General features: G+C 39.6%; 2 protein-coding genes, 1 long non-coding RNA gene and 1 other non-coding gene across 5 annotated transcripts; all 4 read left to right on the forward strand.

The window, feature by feature from the left end:
* The first annotated feature begins 785 nt into the window (after positions 1-785).
* On the forward strand, positions 786-3474 carry LOC126815918 (uncharacterized). The gene is made up of 4 exons (XR_008787719.1): positions 786-904; positions 1888-1938; positions 2376-2576; positions 3392-3474. It is a non-coding gene; the product is annotated as an uncharacterized LOC126815918 (transcript).
* Positions 3475-3885: 411 nt separating this feature from the next.
* LOC130012316 (uncharacterized) lies at positions 3886-6259 on the forward strand. The gene is made up of 3 exons (XR_008787737.1): positions 3886-3998; positions 5037-5177; positions 6093-6259. It is a non-coding gene; the product is annotated as an uncharacterized LOC130012316 (long non-coding RNA).
* Positions 6260-7242: 983 nt separating this feature from the next.
* On the forward strand, positions 7243-19597 carry LOC126815890 (hydroxysteroid dehydrogenase-like protein 2). Of its 2 annotated transcripts, none has more exons than XM_050541925.2 (5): positions 7243-7277; positions 16460-16943; positions 17613-17701; positions 18330-18471; positions 19352-19597. In XM_050541925.2, exons 2-5 carry the CDS (start codon positions 16498-16500, stop codon positions 19515-19517), a joined length of 843 nt encoding a protein of 280 aa, XP_050397882.2. In that variant the 5' UTR covers positions 7243-7277; positions 16460-16497; the 3' UTR covers positions 19518-19597. The 2 variants fall into 2 exon arrangements, with proteins under 2 accessions (XP_050397882.2, XP_050397881.2); XM_050541924.2 differs by lacking the exon at positions 7243-7277 and adding an exon at positions 12087-15479.
* On the forward strand, positions 7284-12076 carry LOC130010231 (ankyrin-1-like). The gene is made up of 2 exons (XM_056099655.1): positions 7284-7637; positions 9923-12076. Exons 1-2 carry the CDS (start codon positions 7635-7637, stop codon positions 11597-11599), a joined length of 1680 nt encoding a protein of 559 aa, XP_055955630.1. The 5' UTR covers positions 7284-7634; the 3' UTR covers positions 11600-12076.
* Positions 19598-20132: the final 535 nt, after the last annotated feature.

Genomic DNA, 20132 nt, shown 5'->3' on the forward strand with positions numbered 1-20132 from the left:
GTTGTACTGGTAATTATGATTCGTATTAAACATCATTTTGAAGTTGTAATTAAACTCACTCGCTGTTCTGTTCGCGTCAAGCATTCTCGTCCAAAAGTCTGTTTTGCCTTTTATGCGAAAAAACAAAACAGTGACAGAAGTACATTCCATTAAAATTTAAAACAAATTCAAATGAGACTTGTAAACCGTTTTAAAGTTGAAGGACGGTACATCGATTCCTTTAGATTAAGCATGCAACTCTTTATAAGAGAGGGGGTGACGGTGGGTAAGTGGGTAAAACGCTGGCTTGTTAGCCTGGCGGTCGCGTGTTCGATCCCTGCATTGGCCGAGAAAGTTCATCGGTAATTTCCGACGTGGTTTCCCCTTGTCAGTGATGCAGGACGGGGGGCTTGACAAGGACAGCTGTCTAGTCATTCGGCTAAGACGAAACACTGTATACATTGGCGTGAACGTAAAAGATCCCTTGGCAGTTGGAATTCGATATAAGAGTAGGCCATAGTGCCGCTGCCCGGGCAAAATGTCCCTCATCGCACACTATATGGCGCATGCCCGTTTTCATTAGCCCAGTCGGAGCAGCACAGTAGAACGTTATACCCCATTTCATTTCAATCCATTTCTTTTTAAAGTGACGTCGCCACGCGCAATCTCTAAATTACAAGCGGGGAATCGAAACCACGCCACTTGAATAAATGACAGACCTTGTGATCTACACAAGCACGCGCGTGCAACCATTCGCCCCCCTCCCCCTCCTTCCCGCCTCCTGCCACCAATCAACAAGCTTAATTCACTCTGGTCAAGATTTTTTGGCGCTAAAACATCTGTTACCAACAATTCATGGCTTACATATACCTAAAATATTCGGACCAGATGTTACCAATCTTGACGTTGTTAGTTTTACAGAAAGGTTTGGAATCGAACGTATTTAAAGATACATTATGTAAGATTTAGATAAAGCGCTGACTGTTCTTGCTATACAAGTGTAAGATTAGATTATTGAAAATGGATATTATGAAACTTTCTGTCAAATTGCTTAATTCTGAGTGAAGTTATGGTGTTTAAAGTTATGATAAGATATAGGGTAAATAATTCCGATTGCCAAATATAATTGCTTCAATAATAAAGACAGTTCTTCAATAAGTTACCTCCGTAAGTGCTGTTCATATTAACGTAGATATTGCAATATTACTAATTCACTCGCTATCTTAGTCACCTGATGGTCTAGAGAGTTTATTATCGGCTTGCAATGTGAATAAATGTCTAAATAATAATTTATACAACATGTATAGCCAGTAAAAAAATCCTGCAATAGGCAGATTTGACTCTTACATAATGCATCTTTAATTGCTGATATTTCTTGAAACATTTTATTAACAAGTAGAAGCGAAACCCGTCACCACCGCAACGCAGTTTGGCCATTTATTATCTCTTTTGCAGACACTTAGCATATTTTTAGAAATGTGTTATCTGCCGGGTGGTTGGAGGGAGGGGGTCTAGTGGTTTTATTAACAGGTAGAAGTTTCTAGCTAAACCCGTCACCGCCGCAACGCAGTTCAGTCATTTATTATCCCTTTTGCAGACACAGAGCATATTTTTAGAAATGTGTTATCTGCCGGGTGGTTGAGAGGTCTGGTGATTTAACTCGTGCGAAGTGAAACCATAAGGTCTGTCATTGAGTCAAGTGGCGTGGTTTCGATACCCAACTTGTACGTGGCCAGACGTGGTGTCGCCTGTCCAGCTTCGTGGGTTTTCCCCGGGTCCATCATTTTCCTCCCACTGCAAGCGAATTATTGAAATAAAATTTAAACGTATGTTATTCCCGATATGACCTGGTTTGTGGACGTTAAACCCTACCTATACCAAAAACATGTGATCATTTTATATTTTCAGTTTTCTGACTCACGGGGGTAGAGAGGCGGTTGATGCAGTTACCTTTCATCAGTAAGTTTAATACTTTTATAAGAACATTTACAATGATTTTTATAATTGAAAAAAAAATATGTGTTTCTTACACGTGGCCATAGATTTGTTTTTTTAAAAACAATCCTTGGGCCCCCCACAAATGTTCCCAGCTGGTTTGAAAATGGTTAAAAGTGTTGACCAGATATTATTATTCTTTTGGGGTTTTTCTTTGCACACAGACAGCCGCAGTGGCCCAGGGAATAGGGTGTTGGCTCACTATCTGGAGTGGTTCACTAGTTATTATTAGCCCACTAAAACCTAATACTATAGTTACGATTAGCACACTAAAACCTAATACTATATTTATTTCAGTTATTATTAGCACACAGAAACATAATACTAGTTATGATTAGCACACTAAAACCTAATACTAGTTATGATTTGCACACTGAAACCTAGTACTATATTTATTTTAGTTATTACATGGGCGGTTCACATGCATCCGTATTAGAATATCGTAGTGCTCACGTGCTGGATTCATTGAAACATAAAGTCGATACGGCTATCAATACGTGTAAGAAATATGCCCCTGGTAAACCTGTATGGTTGGCTGAAACATCTGTTGCATGGAGCTCTGCACCAAACAATTTAAACAACCAATACGTTGCTAGTTTCGCGTAAGTAGTACCAATTACATATATTTTGTTGTTTTCCTTAAATATAAAATTAATATTAAATGTTTTATTATACTTTACGGTACTCACTAGTACCGTACATTTTACATATCCGTGTTTTTTCTAATAGAATTCCCACCTAGTGGGTTTTCTCCGGGTCCTTTGGTTTCCTCCCACTGCTAAAGACCCCTACGCGTAAGCGAATTATTGAAAAATAAAATTGAACCATGTGTTAGTCCTGCAATGAGCTAGTTTGTGTCGAGTGGACGTTAAACCCTCTCTCTCTCGCGTCAGGGGTCATACGAGCGGCTTTTGACCCTATGACGTCATGCAGACATTGATTAATCAATGAGCTTTGGCGTTTCTAAGGGTTTGCCCACAGTTCCGTACAGAGCACACCAAGAACTCACCGTAACAGACCGCTTCATTGGCTAATTCCTCACATCAAGTAGAACGCCTGTTATATAACAACTCTTCCAGATCCTAATGTACTAAAGACAAGGAAAACGAAATTTTGAAATATAAACACGCAGTCTTCTTTTATTGCTGTTTATCGCCTGTCCAACCTCGTGGGTTTTCATCGGGTTCTCCGGTTTCCTCCCACGGCCAAATACCCCTACCCGTAAGCGAATTAATAAAATTAAATTGAACCATATATTAGTCCCGAATATATTAGTCTCCATGCCACATACGTTCACACTTGGGATCAATATCACGACCGGAAGTCAGAGGTGATGGACCAACTAGAACTCTAAGCTCTTATTAAAATTAAAGTAGTGTGAGGTTTACCCATATATAGTGTTTAATTTAAATTACAGTTGGTTGGATAAATTGGGAATATCAGCTCAAAGAGGAATCAAGGCTGTTTTGAGACAAACATTCTACGGCGGATTAATATCAATAATAATGTAAGTTTTGGCCCTCAAAACCGCTGATCACCTTTTGGTGATTCTTCCAATTTGCAATATTGAGAAATAGAGAATATCAAAAAAAACAAGTAGAAGATTTTATTTATCACCCAACTCTTTGTTATACGTCACAAAATATTAGCACAATTCGATAATGTAAAAAACACCCGAGGCTTTGCCTGTTTCGTTTTTTACATTTGTTGACGAGTGTTGATATGTTTTGATATCAAACAAGATGAGTAGGAGATTTTATCTATCAGCCTACTCTTTCTTACACGTATAGTTCCTTTTTAAATTGACCAATCAAATTCGTGTAAAGCGATATCTCCTGGGACATTTGAAATTATGGTACACCAACACCAAAGGGTGGCGTCACATCTGTATTTTGTATCATTATATTGCAGGATTACTGGATAACCTATCTATATAAGAGATTAGTTGGAGATGGAGTATTAAGTGTATCATTTGGTGGAGATACTCATCTAAGAGCCTACGCTCATTGTACAAGAGTACCCAGGTTAGAATGCCCAACAAAAACGTATATATGGAAAATTTCATTCAAATTGTTTACTATCGTAGCAACCGTACTTGACAATCGAGACTAAGTTAAAATTATCCATTTTATCTTACGGGAGTTACGGTGGCTAAGTGGGTAAGACGCTGGCTTGCTAGCCTGGAGGTCGGGTGTTCGATCCCTACATTGGCCGAGAAGGTTCATCGGAATATTCCGACGTGGTACCCCGTTGTCAGTGGTGCAGGACGGAGGGCCTGAAAAGGACAGCTGTCTAGACGTTCGGATGGGACGAAAAACCGAGGTCCCGTGTATACATTAACGTGTACGTTAAAGATCCCTTTGATATAAGAGTAGGCGATAGTGCTGCTGCCCGGGAAAATTTTCCCTCATAGCACACTGTCTGGCGTAAGTCCGCCTTCATTAGCTCCGTCGTAGCAGAACAGTGGGATGTTAAATCCCATTTCATTTCATTTCATTTTATCATACATTTATAACATTAGAGACCAAAAAAAAGACATTTAATATGCAGAGTGGGCTCTGACATAATGAATCTTAAATTAACATAATATCATGAAATCTATCAAAGTGATCAGCAGCAATAGTGTGATATGTGCCTGACAATGTCCGTAACACCGTGCCTTATGTCCAGACTTGTACATACGTCAAAATTCTACGGAATACGGTTGGTTTGATTTCCGAATGGTTAGCGCGCGTGCGCTGTATCATAAGGTCTGTCATTGAGGGAACTGGCTTGGTTTCGATTCCCCGGTTCTACGTTAAAAGGAGTAGGGTCGCCTGTCCAACCTCATGGGTTTTCTCCGGGTCCTCCGGCTGCCTCCCACTGCTAAAAACACCTACGCGCAAGCGGATTATTGAAATAAAATTGAACCATGTGTTAGTCGAATGGACGTTAACCTATGCATTATGGCAGTGATTCACAATGGCTTTTTTTAAATTGTTTTAAGTTCACACGGTTACCATAAGGGCAGTGTAACTATTATGGCATTAATTTACAATTGGTTTTTTTTTTATTGTTTTCAGTTCCCATGGTTACAATAAGGGCAGTGTAACTATTATTCTGATGAATATTGGTTTAAATACCATGCCAGTCGAGATAAAAGGGGGTCATACACAACACCTGTATATGTTTTCACCTGGTGATAGTCACGGTCTTAATTCAGAGTATGTATACGTCATACAGTTCTACCTTTTCTGTCGAAATCGGTTTTACAAACCCGAGTAGAGGATTTGGCATGATTTCCGTCATACAGTTCTACCTTTTCTGTCGAAATCGGTTTTATAGACCCGAGTAAAGGGTTGGGCATGGTTTCCGTCATTCAGTTCTATCTTTTCTGTCGAAATCGGTTTTACAGACCCGAGTAGAGGAATTGGCATGATTTCGGTCATTCAGTTCTACCTTTTTAGTCGAATTCGGTTTTATAGACCCGAGTAAAGGGTTGGGCATGGTTTCCGTCATTCAGTTCTACCTTTTTAGTCGAATTCGGTTTTATAGACCCGAGTAAAGGGTTGGGCATGGTTTCCGTCATTCAGTTCTACCTTTTTAGTCGAATTCGGTTTTATAGACCCGCGTAAAGGGTTGGGCATGGTTTCCGTCATTCAGTTTTACCTTTTTAGTCGAATTCGGTTTTATAGACCCGAGTAAAGGGATGGGCATGGTTTTAGCCATTCCGTTCTACCTTTTCAGTCGAAATCGGTTTTATAGACCCGAATAAAGGGTTGGGGGATGGTTTCATGCCTGTGCTTTAGATCATAAGGTCTGTGGCGTGGTAAGATTTTGTTTGCCCACCTGTACGTGACAAGGACAGTTGTCTAGTCATTCGGATGGGACGAGAAACCGAGGTCCCGTGCACGTAAAAGATTCCTTGGAAGTTGGTATTCTATATAAGAGTAGGCCATAGTGCCGCTGCCCGGGCAAAATTTCCCTCATTGCACAGTGTATTGCGTATGGCGTCTTCATTATCCCAGTCGGAGCAGAAGAGTGGGACGTTAAACCCCATTTCATTTCATTTCATTTAGCTTTGGCGATAACCTTGTTTCAAATTATATGTGAGTTCAGCACCTTGTCTTTTATTTCAGGTCAATCAAACTTAACGGCCATGTTTTGAAATTAGACAGCCATAACAACTTCCCTAACATGCCTCCTGTATCACATACGGGTACAGTTCAAGTTGGGCCAGCAGCCATTGGTTTTATTGTTCTACCAGATGCCAATCATTCCGCTTGTCGTTAATAAAATATTTTTATTTGGGTATTTCGTTTGTTATATTTTCCAATATGTAAACATAGCGTTGTGTGTCTGTTGTCCGTGAAATGGTTTAAGGGACCTGGGGCCTGTTTCGTGAATCGTTTGATTGGATAATATTAGATTGATTGTAGTGCTTAGCCAATCAAAATTGAGGTATCTACTAAAATTTGAATTTTATCTTTAGTTAGGATTTCGAGAAACAGGGCCCAGGTGCGTGTTCAGGAATTTGTACAGGAAGGGGTTCTGGATGGAAACAACGGCCAGTTTGGCGTGAGATCTGGCAGATTAACCGAGAATTTGATAAAATCGGAAGCTCTGAGACAATATTTCTGCTCATTTAGGTGCATACATGTTTAGAATTAGATTGGAGTGAGGACAAAAGGGCGTTATTCGATGAATGTAGATGTAATTAGGTCATTCCGGGACTAACATATGGTTCAATTTTATTTCAATAATTCGCTTGCGCGTAGGTGTCTTTAGCAGTGGGAGGAAACCAGAGAACCCGGAGAAACCCCACGAGGTTGGACAGGCGACCCTACTCCTTGTCACGTACAACCGAGGATTCGAAACTACGTCAGTTGACTCATCAATGACAGACCTTATGATACAGCACGCACGTGCTAACCATTCGGCCAGCGTGAGCACCAATGTATGTGATGGTTCACATCGGATACCTGAGGCTTTTGCAAGTTTTTGATGGCAGAAAAAATAAGTGATTGCAGTATAAAATCTACCTAAAACACGTGCTTTAATCTTTTCCAGTGACAATGACCTGTAGATGCGCGTCCTTAATTCCGATAGGGCTCCTTCTTATTTCAAACCAAAACATTGAAGCATGTTCCTGAAACAAAAAAAGGCCTAAAATAGTCGTTTAATGACAGAAACAATTACACAAATTTCCTTTGTTTGGGATCTGGAGTTCGAAGATCAGTATTAATCACAGGGGGGTTATTTCGGTATATCACAATCCTTAGTAAAACAGGAGTTGTCTCCCTTTAGCTACGGCTCTTACAGAGGTAAATTAATGGCTAATTTCTAGCGGCTGTCGATATGTTTGTTCAATTTACACCCCGATTAGCATTCATTTCATAATCAACACACGATGCTCTGCCATCGTTGGACTTTAGAGAATTTGTGTTGGCGGGAACGGTCATTTTGTCGCTGTGGGTTGCGAGCGAGGAGAAAGGGGTGCAGCTGCTAAACCGGATTTGACAACTGAACAACGGGTAATTTACAATTTACACACGTCAGCTGTCCATCTGGAACGGACAAAGGTCAGTCAAGATTTGCAGCAGATTTATGAATTAATTGGGACTGGAAAGAGTTGTAGATGAATTGAAGTCATCGCACGAGGATTAAAGAACACAGTTGTAATGGTATGTATTTTCTCTATTATGCAATCGTCCTATCAACATAACAGGAAGGTTTTCGGTCAGTTAAAAATATCAACAAAGATTAGATTACCCAGACTTTAGTGTGGTTGTTGTTCATTTTTCTCGATTATCACGACAACCAAATTAGCAATCTGGCACAGACGGTGAACAGGATATTAGACCAGGTGTAAATCAATCTCATGGAGTGAGAATTTTACTAATATTGAAAAGAATTTTACTAATATTGAAAAGAATTTTAAATCAAATTGGGGATCTATTCGCGAAAATACTTTTCAAGTTAGAGTTGACATATTTTAACAGAAATGCCAAAAACGTGTAAGTTTCTAATATAAGATGTTTGGATTTTTTAAATAAAATTTAGGTCATCTTGGGATTAACATATGGTTCAATTTTGATTAAATAATTTTGTGTAGGAATCTTTAATAGTTGGGGGAAACCGAAGGACCCGGAGAAACCCCACGTGGTCAGACAGGCGACCCTTCTCCTTGTCACGTGCAAACTGGGAATTAAAACCATGCTACTTGACTCAGTAACATTATTTATGATTTAAAGCCGGTCGGGGCAAAACTGTAGGACGTTAAGCCCCATTTTATTTTCATTTCATGATTTAAAGCACAAGCGTTTAACCAATCGGTCGCTATCACCTTAATTTTTACGGAAAAATCGCGCTTACTGGTTAGTTTCCTGACTGAAGGGGATTCTTGGTGTTTAACGTCCACTTCCACCGAGGGTGATATCACAGACAAATTATATTTTCATTTTTATTTTCTTAGCGCACGTACACGTCCTCTAGTTTCTTCCCACTGCTAAAGAAACGCGCAAGCGGATTATTGAAATGAAATTGAACCGTATGTTTGTCCCGAAATGACCTCTCCTTGAAAGATGTGTTATGTCAGAGCTAAATCTGCCCATTGCAATCTTTCTTTTGGCCTCAAATGTTTTATATAAATTGTTATTCAGACATTTATTCAGATGCCATAATCAGCTCTCTAGACGTTCGGATGTTTGTGATTGTAAACGGATTGAAGTGCGATCGCCATTTTATCAGTTAAATTAAAAATAGATAATCGAGACTTTGTTTATTATCGTAACAGCGGTAGCAATAAAAATCGAAACAACGCAGGGGGGTTGGATGGCTGAATGGTTAGCGTGCGCGCGCTGTATCATAAAGTCTGTCATTGAGTCGACTGGCGTGGTTCGAATCCCCGGTTGTACGTGGCAAGGAGTAGGGTCGCCTGTCCAACCTCGTGGGTTTTCTCCGGGTCCTTTGAATACTCTTACAGGTATCTTTATCAAGCCATGATTTCTCTTTGTCCTCCGGTTTCCTCCCACTGCTAAAGACCCCTACGCGCAAGCGAATTATTGAAATAAAATTAAACCATATGTTAGTGCCGAAATGACCTAGTTTGTGTCAAGTGGACGTTAAATCCCATTTCTCTCTCTCTCTCTCGAAACAACGCTATTTTTCAATTATTCTCAACTTGCTCAGAATATGATTTTGCATTCGTTCCATTTGCGGCCTTGGTATTGAAATTTCTTCCTTTTTTATTAATAAAAAACATAGTGGAGCATTAGATAGTCTTTAAAGATACGTTTCCACATACAAACTGCGCGATTTAATGATATATTTGGACTGACAACATATTCAAACTAATTAATCTATCAAACAATTTCTTCAAATCCCCCCCCCCCCCAATATCTGTTTTTAGAAGCCATGTTTTAAAAAATCTGTTTTTAGAAGCCATGTTTTAAAAAATCTGTTTTTAGAAGCCATGTTTTAAAAAATCTGTTTTTAGAAGCCATGTTTGTCATCTAACTTGATTGAGGGAGGGTCAATTTTTCAGAATGTATTTATCATTACTTACTGTCCATTTACCATATATATTGGGGCCTAAGTAATTTCCTAAAATATTTTTTGTCGACTTCCTTTTCCGCCGTTTAATTGCAGAGTCTGTTATACGTTTAGACACCTCAATGTTCCCATAACCGCTCAACCATTCGATCAAGAAATAGCAACCGCTCCCCCAGTCAAGCTAGCATACAATCAGCCGTCGGACAAGCTGTCGGGTTGCCAGTTAGTGATACTGCGGTATTTTTGCCCAGCGCTTGCCCCATGGGTGTTTTCGGTTAACCCAGTATTTTTATAGTAAGATTGGGTGTCTCTACTTTCCATGTATACCAAATTTGCCATACTTTTATTAGAAATAACCGCCCGATAAATACTTTCGTGACAATGTATCTTTAATCTTTTGTTTAATTTTACATAGGCAGAACGACCACCAGTGGAGGATGATTTAAAAATATTGAGTCGAAGTAGCAAGGAGAAGATTTACCTTCGCATTAACAGTAGTACTGGTGCTGACGTCAGTGATGACGAAACAAGATCAGGTGCCGCTTCGTCTTCCGGTAGCTTTAAGAGGAAACTTCAAAATGAACCAACGGATGAGGTCACGTTGGCTTTAGATCAGATAATGGACCGGGCTGGGGATCCTCACAACTCTTCTATGGACATGTTTCTAACCAAACCACCTATATGTAAAGCTGTAGAGATCGGGCAGCTCTCTGCCGTTCGTTCTCTGTTAGATGCAGGCTTTGACAACACTGCCAAAGATTGTGACGGGAATTCCCCTTTGCATTTAGCCGTTTGTTTAAAATTGTACGAAATTATGCAGTTGCTGTTGGATCGTAATTCGCCTCTCGATTCTTGTAATATTGTGGGCTATACACCTCTTCATATGGCAGTTATTAATAGAGATATCCATGCTACCCATTTAATCTTAGAAACCAATCAAACACCAGTTTTAAGTTATATTTCTCAGGGTGTTGCATGTCCCCCCATTGATCTCAGGGCACTGTTCTCAGGGGATACTTGCCTCCATATTGCCACAGAACAGAACTGTATAGAAATGGTTAACATCATTATCATGAATGGTGCTAATATGAATGCTTTGAATTTCCAGTCGCAGTCGCCCTTGATTCTGGCTTGCAGATATAACTACGTGGACATAGTAGCGCTATTGTTAGACAAGGGTGCCGATTCCAACCTTAAGGGTTACTTTGGTAACGAGAGAGTTACGCCCCTTGGATTGTGCGCTAGATTAAATAGAATAGAATTGACCCGGATGTTAGTAGAACATGGTGCTGATGTAAACGCACATGATGATAGTGGTCCGTGTCCATTATTTATATCGCTTAATCATCGATCCGATGACGTCACAGATTACTTTTTCGCAGAGTGTCTTGACAAGGGTCTGGACGTGACCGTCTGCCGTAGAAATAAGGAAACTCTTATGCACGCGCTAATGTTGTATACCGGAGATAAGCGCATCCAGTATGCTCGGAACCTTGTTTCCAATGGATGCTCGGTGAATCAAGCCACGCGCTCGAAACAATGTCCATTGCACGAGGCAATCGGATGGCGGGATACCAAGATGGTATCGGTTTTATTAGAATTAGGAGCAGACATGGACATGTTAGATCGCTGGGGACAGAAAGCTTTGCACGTCGCCGTATCAGCAGGCGTAGAAGATGTAGTCCGACTGCTGCTCTACCACGGAGCTGGGATTAACTCGGTCACAACTTTAGGCGTATCCCCTCTATTTATGGCCCTTGAATACCAGCATAAAGAATTAGCTGAATATTTAATATGTAATGGCAGTAATCTACAACAAGAACTCTATTTACTAGCGCATGAAGTAAAACGCCCTATTTTCGTAGCCATGGAAAATAAGCTTACACCTCAGTATTTACAGACAAACCCATCGTATCTGAACCATCTTAGACACCAAGCCGGGTCCCCGACTAAACTTTTTATACGCTGTGTCAGTAAAATACGTCATATATTAAAACAAAGTAACCAATCATTAGCAACAGCCTATGAACTCCCGCTTCCGGTTGTGTTACAGCAGCAAATTAGTTTTGGAATTCACCCAGAAAGTATATGACCGAATTAATATTTGTTTTAAATATTGTTAATTAATTTCATTGATTATATTTTTTAGTGGGGATTGGGGAGGGTTAATATAGGCTAGGCCTGTTCCCCAATCCCTATTCAGATATAATTCTGAATAAAATATTGTTTAAGTAAATAGAATTATCTTGGAGTGATGTTGTGACTGTTTCGATCCATTTAGATAATTCCTTCCTTCAACAACTATGTTATAGTTAGTAAATGTTGTTTTATAAAAGAAACCAAGGTGGCTTTTTAATGAATGTTGTTTTATTAAACGTAATTAGAAGAACTATAGTTTGTCATTGGATAGAAACTCGTATTCCAAGTACATAAATGTACAGGGAATAGGTTCGTCTGTCCAACCTCGTGGCTTTTCTCCGGGTCACCCGGTTTCCTCTCAATGCTAAATGCGCCTACGCGCAAGCAAAATATTGAAATTAAATTGAACCATATGTTAGTGCCGAAATGACCTAGATTTACAATCTATTGAATGTATGTCATACATGTATTTGTACTTTCTATAGCATATTATTTATATCTATATATACACCTGAATCTACCTACATCTAGATAAATAAACACCTGAATCTAAATATAAATACACCTGAATCTTAATATACATGTATGAACCAATTTTACACAGTTTAGATTTAAACAGTAGTCCATTTAAAATTACATCAATAAATGGCGGACCAAGCTAACGTTTACCGTTAGTCGCTGATGTCACTACCGGAAACTGGTGATGAAAGGTCTGCCAGGCGAGGCTACCATAGCCATTTAGCATGTTACTTGATAATCAAGAATATGTGGTCAATCAAACGATCGCCAATTCTCATAGACGGTGCAGACACAATTGATGCCTATTTTTAGTCCAAACTTCCAACAGTGACAGTTCCGTTTAGAACAAAGTAATTTGACTGAAATTTTTAACATTTTCTTTTTTTATCATCTATTTTTGAATCATTATAGCAAGAATAGTCAACTCTTTATAAAACTCTTAACTAATGTATCATATATTTCCTTGTATGACATTTAAAAGTAGAGGTATACTATTCATAATAACATAACTATATGGATTTACTACTTCTTGCTTTATTACATATACAACGTTTCAGTACTCTTACAGGTATCTTTATCAAGCCATGATAAACTGAGAAATAGTAAATCCATAAAGTTGTGTTATTATGAAATAGGTTATTTTGTTAATAGAACCCCGGTCTAATATTTGTGCAATTAGTAGGCTAGCTACATAAAGTAGATTTTTATGTCGTATCCAATGCCTACCATGAGGTACGGCCATTCCATACTCTTTCTAATGTATGACCATATATGGTTCGTCTAGTGATAGTAAAAGCTCCCTGGTGTTTTGATTGGTGGAATTGAAATATGCAGGATATTGAATAATCTGACTAAATTTAAATGATCTATAATTTATATTCGTATATAAGAGGGGTAGGATGACCGAATGGTTAGCGCGTGCGCGTTGAGTCATAAGGTCTGTCATAGAGTCAACTGGCGTGGTTTCGATTTCCGGTTGTACGTGACAAGGAGTAGTGTCGCCTGTTCAACCTCGTGGGTTTTCTCCGGGTCACCCGGTTTCCTCTCAATGCTAAAGACGCCTACGCGCAAGCGAATTATTGAAATAAAAGTGAACCATATGTTAGTCCCGAAATAACATAGTTTGTGTATATTTATAATGTATTCTATATTGACGAATGATTTTCACCTTTTTCAAATTAATCTGTCGACCTTTGATACGGTGGGTAATTAAGTTGACTTTTACGCCATTTGCAACTTCTATTAACAGGGTTTTAATACCTATTTATCCGTTTTGGTGTAGCTACTAATTTTACCACCATTTGTATCTACTTTCGAAAGATCCAAATATCATAACCGAGAGAATTCCGCGTTTACAATGATTTGCAACGTGTACTCTGATTGGTGCTTTTAATAAAAACCACGCCCTGTTTTAAGATGTGACATTTGTTCCTTCGTTCATGAGACATAACGTCCGCTTCCACCCTGGGTGATGTCGCAGACATGGGAAGTTGCATTATTATGACTGGCCTTTATATTGTAAAGATGACTGGTATAGTCTTATGATTTGTGTTCAGTTGATTTATTTAATTTTGGTGCTGGTTAAGTTCGTTCGTGTTAGTTTTTTTTTAAAGAGATTTCCTTCATAGATTTGAAATAGTACTTGTTTATAGTAAGGCCAAGAAAAAAAAGTATCTGTGTTTACGGTAACTAATCGGCCCCAAAAATAGGTCGGGAAATCTTTTTATTTATTATTCGTATTTTTTTTTTTACTTGAGTTTTGTATTATCTCTTTTGTAGCAGTTTTTAACAAATTACTCTATCTGATTAAAACACGGATCCTATTTCGTTTCGTTTTTTTAGTTCAAAATTTCGTTTTACTTGTCTTTACTACACTAGGATCTGGAAGAGTTCTTATCATCGACGTGTTCTGGATGATGTGAAGGTTTAGTCAATCAAACGGTCTGTTTCAGCGAGCATTTGGCGTGTGCACGGAACTGTAGATAATCCACTAGAGACATCAATGCTGATTGGTTGATCAAATATCTGACGTCATAGGGTCAAAAGCCGCCCGGGTGACCTCTGACGCGACCTATCACTACAACCGGTCAGATCTTCATGTAGTGTAGGTCATCGAAAGTATAAAAAAACGAAACGAAATATAGATCTGTATTTTAATCAGATTGCAAAACTTGGTAAAAGTTTTGAAAAATCTCACCAAGACCTAGTTAAATGGGAGAAAATTGTTTATGGTCGGCAAATTTGGTTTTAAAAAATAAGGTCGGTCGGGTAAACGTAAGCACAGATTTTTTATTTTATTTTGGTCTAACCATTTAGTGCATCTATATTTATGATGTATGGTATACATGTATAGCATGTATAAGCTTTAAATATACTTAATTTATATAAATTATATTAAACTCATAATCTTTGTTAACAGATTAATCTATCTAATTGTTATATAATAAAACTAATTGTTAAAAAAATAAACCTGTCTTATGATAAGGCATTTCAAAGCCAAAGTACTGAGATTTAATAAAGAAATGGAATGGGGTTTAACGTCCTACTGCTCTGTTCCGACTGGGCTAATGAAGACGGGCATACGAGCCACACAGTGTACTATGATGTGAAATTTTGCTCGGACAGCAGTACTAAGGCCTACTCCTATATCGAATTCCAACTGTCAAGGGATCTATTGCGTACACGCCAATTTGTACTCTGGACCTCGGTTTATCGTCCCATCCGAACGACTAGACAGCTCTTCTTGTCATACTCTCCGTTTTGCATCTATGACAAGGCCGAGCCACGCCGGCCAATGCAGGAATCGAACACCCGACCTCCGGGCTAGTGAGCCAGCGTATTACCCACCTAGCCACCATGACCCCCCATTTAACAAAGGAATGGGCGTTACCCTTAAGCAGAACACTTGAGTCCAGGACATCTCACATAATTACCGCTTCTATTTGCCAATCTCAGTTTAAAATATGATTAAAACAAAGAGAAAATAATTCTTTCCGGTTTATTTTCCATTATAGTGACAATTCAATGCCTAAAAAGCGCGAAACGAATGTTATACCCGTATTTTAACCAGACTGTCATATTGCCGACCGTCTAAATTAGCTCAGTCGGAGTAGAACAGTAGGACGTTAAGCCTCATTTAATTTTCAGTTTGCCTGTAGCTGTTGATTGCAATTAAGAGGATAAAGTGGTCTGATTCCATAATAGGACCCAACAATTTAAGAGTTATGCCCCTTTATACAGTGAAGAGATCGAACTTTGCTCCTTGCACATTGCCCCTTGCACATTGCCCCTTGCATTATAACTGGAAGTAAATGGTAATGTAATGTATTTTATTTTTTTGTTTTATTGATAAAACACTTTCATATTTGAATGATTTAGCTTGTTTCACATTATTATTCATTACGGAAAAAGAGATGAAAAACTTCATTCACCAAATGCAAATAGAGCTACTAATCTCTCGTCATTGTTTTATCAGATCTAGGCCTACTGCCTGTTAAATAAAACATAATATTACATAATAGAAATGAAATGAAATCAGGTTTAACGCCCTACTATTCTGCTCCTAAACTGGGCTAATGAAGACGGGCATACGCCATATAGTGTACTATGAGTCAATTTTTGCCCGGGCAGCGGCACTACGGCCTTCCCTTATATCGAATTCCAACTGCCAAGGGATCCTTTACGTGCACGCCAATGTGTACACGGGACCTCGGTTTTTCGCCCAATCCGAACTACTAGACAGCTGTCAGGCCCGCCTCCGTCCTGCATCACTGACATGGGGGAACCACGCCGGAAAATCTGCATGAACTTTCTCGGCCAATGCAGAGATCGATCACTCGACCTCCAGACTAGCGAGCCAAAGTCTTACCCAGCGTGATCCCCCTACTTCCTTTATCTCTTCTTCAATATATCGGTTTTCGCCAGTCCAACCTCGTGGGGTTTCTCTGTGTCCCCCGGTTTCCTCCCAATGCTAAAGTCCCCAACGCTCAAGCGAATAATTGAAATAAAATTGAACTTTGTGAAATACGCACATGACAAATGTTCCGGATTAGCACTTTTTGATTTAAAAAAAAACAAACAAAAACACAACGGGCGTAAAACTTTAAATTACTCCATTTTGTATTCAGATTTTGACTAGGGGCTGATTAAAGGGGCATTGTCATATTTGGTGACCTTTAAATATTACATTATTCCTAATTTGCATTGTTATATATTATGCACAGCTGCAACATTTGACAATGTCTCTTTTAATCGCCTCTTATAAATTTAACTTGTTAAATTCCCTTTTTTTCAGAACAGCGACCTGGAGAAATCTATGCACGTGTACTAGTTATGAAAACCGCATTGGTAATAGGCGCATCTCGTGGAATTGGCCGCCAGATTGCCCTGACTTTGGCTAAAAATGGCTACAACATATGCGTGGCAGCAAAAACAACAGAAGATTCGGATAAACTTCCAGGAAGCATCCATACTGTGACGAAGGAAATCCAAGAATCGGGTGGCAATGCGATCCCTGTTCAGTGTAATGCCAGAAGTGAAAATGAGATAAGGCAAACGGTGAAAACTTGTATTAATCATTTTGGTGGGTTAGATGTCGCCGTGTACAATGCAGGCGCCATTTTGTGGAATAAGATCATGGAAACGCCCTTTAAAAGGTTTGAACTCCTGCTAGACGTAAACTTACGAGGTGCTTACGTCATGTTGGAGGAAGTTCTAGCATATTTCACGAAAAAGAATTCTGGGAAGGTTATTATGGTGTCGCCTCCTATTTATAGCAGGTTAGTTACTGAGTTGTTAAATATAAATTAATTTAATAAAATCAAAACCATAAATGATTACTTTTAAATATTTTTAGTATGATATTTATTTAGGGAAAGGATATGAATTCAGACAACTTGACACTAGCTGAACATACACACAGATGTTAACATAATTGAGAGAGGGGGGATGGCCGAATGGTTAGCGCCTGCGTGTTGTGTTATAAGGCCTTTCAATGAGTCAACGAGTCAACTGGCGGGGTTTGGATTCCCCGATTGTACGTGACAAGGAGTAGGGTCGCCTGTCCAACCTTGTGGGTTTTCTCCGGGTCCTCCGGTTTCCTCCCACTGCTAAAGACCCCTTCGCGAATTACTGAAATAAAATTGAACCATAAGGCCTTTCAATGAGTCAACGAGTCAACTGGCGGGGTTTGGATCCCCCGGTTGTACGTGACAAGGAGTAGGGTCGCCTGTCCAACCTTGTGGGTTTTCTCCGGGTCCTCCGGTTTCCTCCCACTGCTAAAGACCCCTTCGCGAATTACTGAAATAAAATTGAACCATAAGTTAGCCCCATAAGTTAGTCTCTCTCTCTCCTTCTCTCTCTCCCTTTCTCTCTCTTCTCTCTGGCTTGCTAACGTTCCGTTTTCGGCGTGGTTTCTAAATTTGGAGTTGTTCTCTTTGTTATTGCAGATTTTTTAAAGGAAAAACTCCCTACTCAGTTAGTAAAATGGGAGTTAGTATTCTTGTTCAAGGATTGGGCATTGAACTTAAAGACACGGGTAAGATGCTTTATTATGTCTTTCTTGTAAAGAGGGTTGGATGACCGAATGGTTAACGCGTGTGCGTTTGATCAGAAGGTCTGCCATTGAGTCAAGTGGTGTGGTTTCGATTCCCCGCTTGTACGTGACCTGGAATAGAGTCGCCTGTCCAACCTCGTAGGTTTTCACCGGGTCCTCTCTGGTCTTCTCCCCTGCGCACAAGGGAATTATTGAAATAAAATTTAACCATGTGTTAGTCCCGAAATGACACACTCTCTCTCTCTCTCTCTCTCTCTCTCTCTCTCTCTCTCTCTCGATATTGTTTAGTTTCACTTTTGAGTTGTACAATCAAAATATGTCTTACATAAAATTCTATACCACATGATCCTATGATAATTTGTGTAATCTAGACGCCCTGATTGCGAATTTCGTGATGTTTAATTGCAATAAACGTTGGAACCCAGAGAACGAACAGATAATAGACCCCCTGTCCCGAGATAAACTTTCAGACCCGCCCTCTTTTGTGTATAAATTGTTACGTCGTGGTTAGGGGAATCCCCTAATCTGTACCACCGTCGGTGCTGAATTCTTAAGTTTGTCCTCGTTTTGTATGTGACCCGTGATATATTATAAACTATCTTATATTTAGGTGTAGCTGTGACGTCTTTATGGCCTGCTACGGCGATCAGGTCACATGTCACCGACGTCATGGGACTAGACAAGAAAATAATGCGAACACCAGATATATTTGCTGATGCCTGTTTGAATATTGCACAAGAAGAATCAAACCGGTAGGCAATTATATAGTACCAATATATTAATAAATAGAGAATCTCCTACGAGTCTTGTTTAATATCAAAATATATTCAAACACAATTCGATAAAGTAAAAAAAACGAGTTGCCGAGTTGTTTTTTTTTTTACTTTATCGACGAATTAACTATAAGAGTAGGCCGTGGCGCCACTGTCCTGGCAACATTGCATGGTGAATGCCCGTCTTTATTAGTCCAGTCTGTAAAGAAAAATGGGATGTTAAAACCCCCATTTCAGTTCATTTACATTTTTAGTCCTGTTACAATACAGAACAAGGAGTGGATCGCTTAGCTAACCTCGTGGGTTTTCTCCAGGTCCTCCCACTGCTAAAGATCCCTAAAGAAACCAAATAATTGAAAACGTAGGGTCGCCTGCCCAACCACGTGTGTTTTCTCCGGATCGTTCCACTACTAAAGACACTTACGCACAAGCGAATTATTGAAATAAAATTGAATCATGTGTTAGTCCCGAAATGACCTAGCTTATGTCAAGTGGCCGTTAAACTCTCTATCTTAGCGATTGGGAAACACATTAAACAGTACACAATTTTTATGGGAAAACAATGGTTATCATGTGCGCGCTGTATCATTAGGTCTGTCATTGAGTCAACTCTACGTGACAAGGAGTTGGGTCGCCTGTCCAACTTCGTGGGTTTTCTCCGGGTCTTCGGTTTCCACCCACTGCTAAAGACCTCTACGTGGAAGCGAATTATTGAAATAAAATTGAAAGATGTGTTAGTCCCGAAAGGACCTAGTTTGTGTCGAGTGGATGTTAAAACCTCTCTCTCTCTCTCCCTCTCTCTCTCTCTCCCTTATCGTTATCAATCACAATGATAAAGTTATTTTTGTTTTTCATATAGATTAAATGGACAGTGTCTGATCGATGAAGATTATCTCAGATCAGTAGGTATTACAGACTTCGCCCAGTATAGATGTGACCCAGAGCACGAACCACCCAGAATGATGCCACGTAAATTTCCCTCACTTAAAGTTGCGGAAGAAGAAGAGGTCACCGCTAAACTATAAAACTATAAGACATATCGAACTAAATGTGATTTAAAGTTTCCTATAAATTTTTGTATCTATATAAATATATTTTCTCATTATTTTGATGTGTTTTTGTTTTGGGGGGGGGGGTAATTATTTTCCAGTCAATATATCTATTGCTTGTGAATGGAATGTTTATCTTACCATAACCTAGAATTCTTTAATATTGATCCATACATTTAGCTTCTTTTAGATTGGGGTGGGGGGGGGGGGTGTCACCGGGTCCTCCGGTTTCCTTCGACTGCTAAAGACCCCTACGCGCAAGCGAAATATTGAAATAGAATTGAAACATGTGTTAGTCCCTAAAATGACCTAGTTTGTGTCGAGTGAACGTTAAACCCCATCTCTCTCTCTCTCCCTCTCTTTCTCTCTCTCTCTCTCTCTCGGTATGTCTGTGGTTCATGTGTTCATGTGTTCACGGGTCATCAGGTTTTCGTCCCATCCGAACGACTAACGCTGTCCCTTTTCAGGCCCTATGTCCTGCACTGCTGACAAGGAGGGACCAGACCGGAAAACCCCGATGATCTTTTCCGGGCAACGCAGGGATCCAGTTTAACGAGTCAACGGCTTGCTCACTGAGCCACCGTGGCTCCA

Source organism: Patella vulgata, chromosome 3, assembly GCF_932274485.2.
Source record: "Patella vulgata chromosome 3, xgPatVulg1.2, whole genome shotgun sequence".
NCBI classification, from domain to species: Eukaryota; Metazoa; Mollusca; class Gastropoda; family Patellidae; genus Patella; species Patella vulgata.

Bases quoted from the DNA above. Each gene is read 5' to 3' on its own strand.
- LOC126815890 (XM_050541925.2), top strand. From the start codon at position 16,498: ATGAAAACCGCATTGGTAATAGGCGCATCTCGTGGAATTGGCCGCCAG. The intron at 16,944-17,612 runs GTTAGTTACTGA...TTGTTATTGCAG, and splicing joins TCGCCTCCTATTTATAGCAG to ATTTTTTAAAGGAAAAACTC. The intron at 18,472-19,351 runs GTAGGCAATTAT...TTTTTCATATAG, and splicing joins GCACAAGAAGAATCAAACCG to ATTAAATGGACAGTGTCTGA.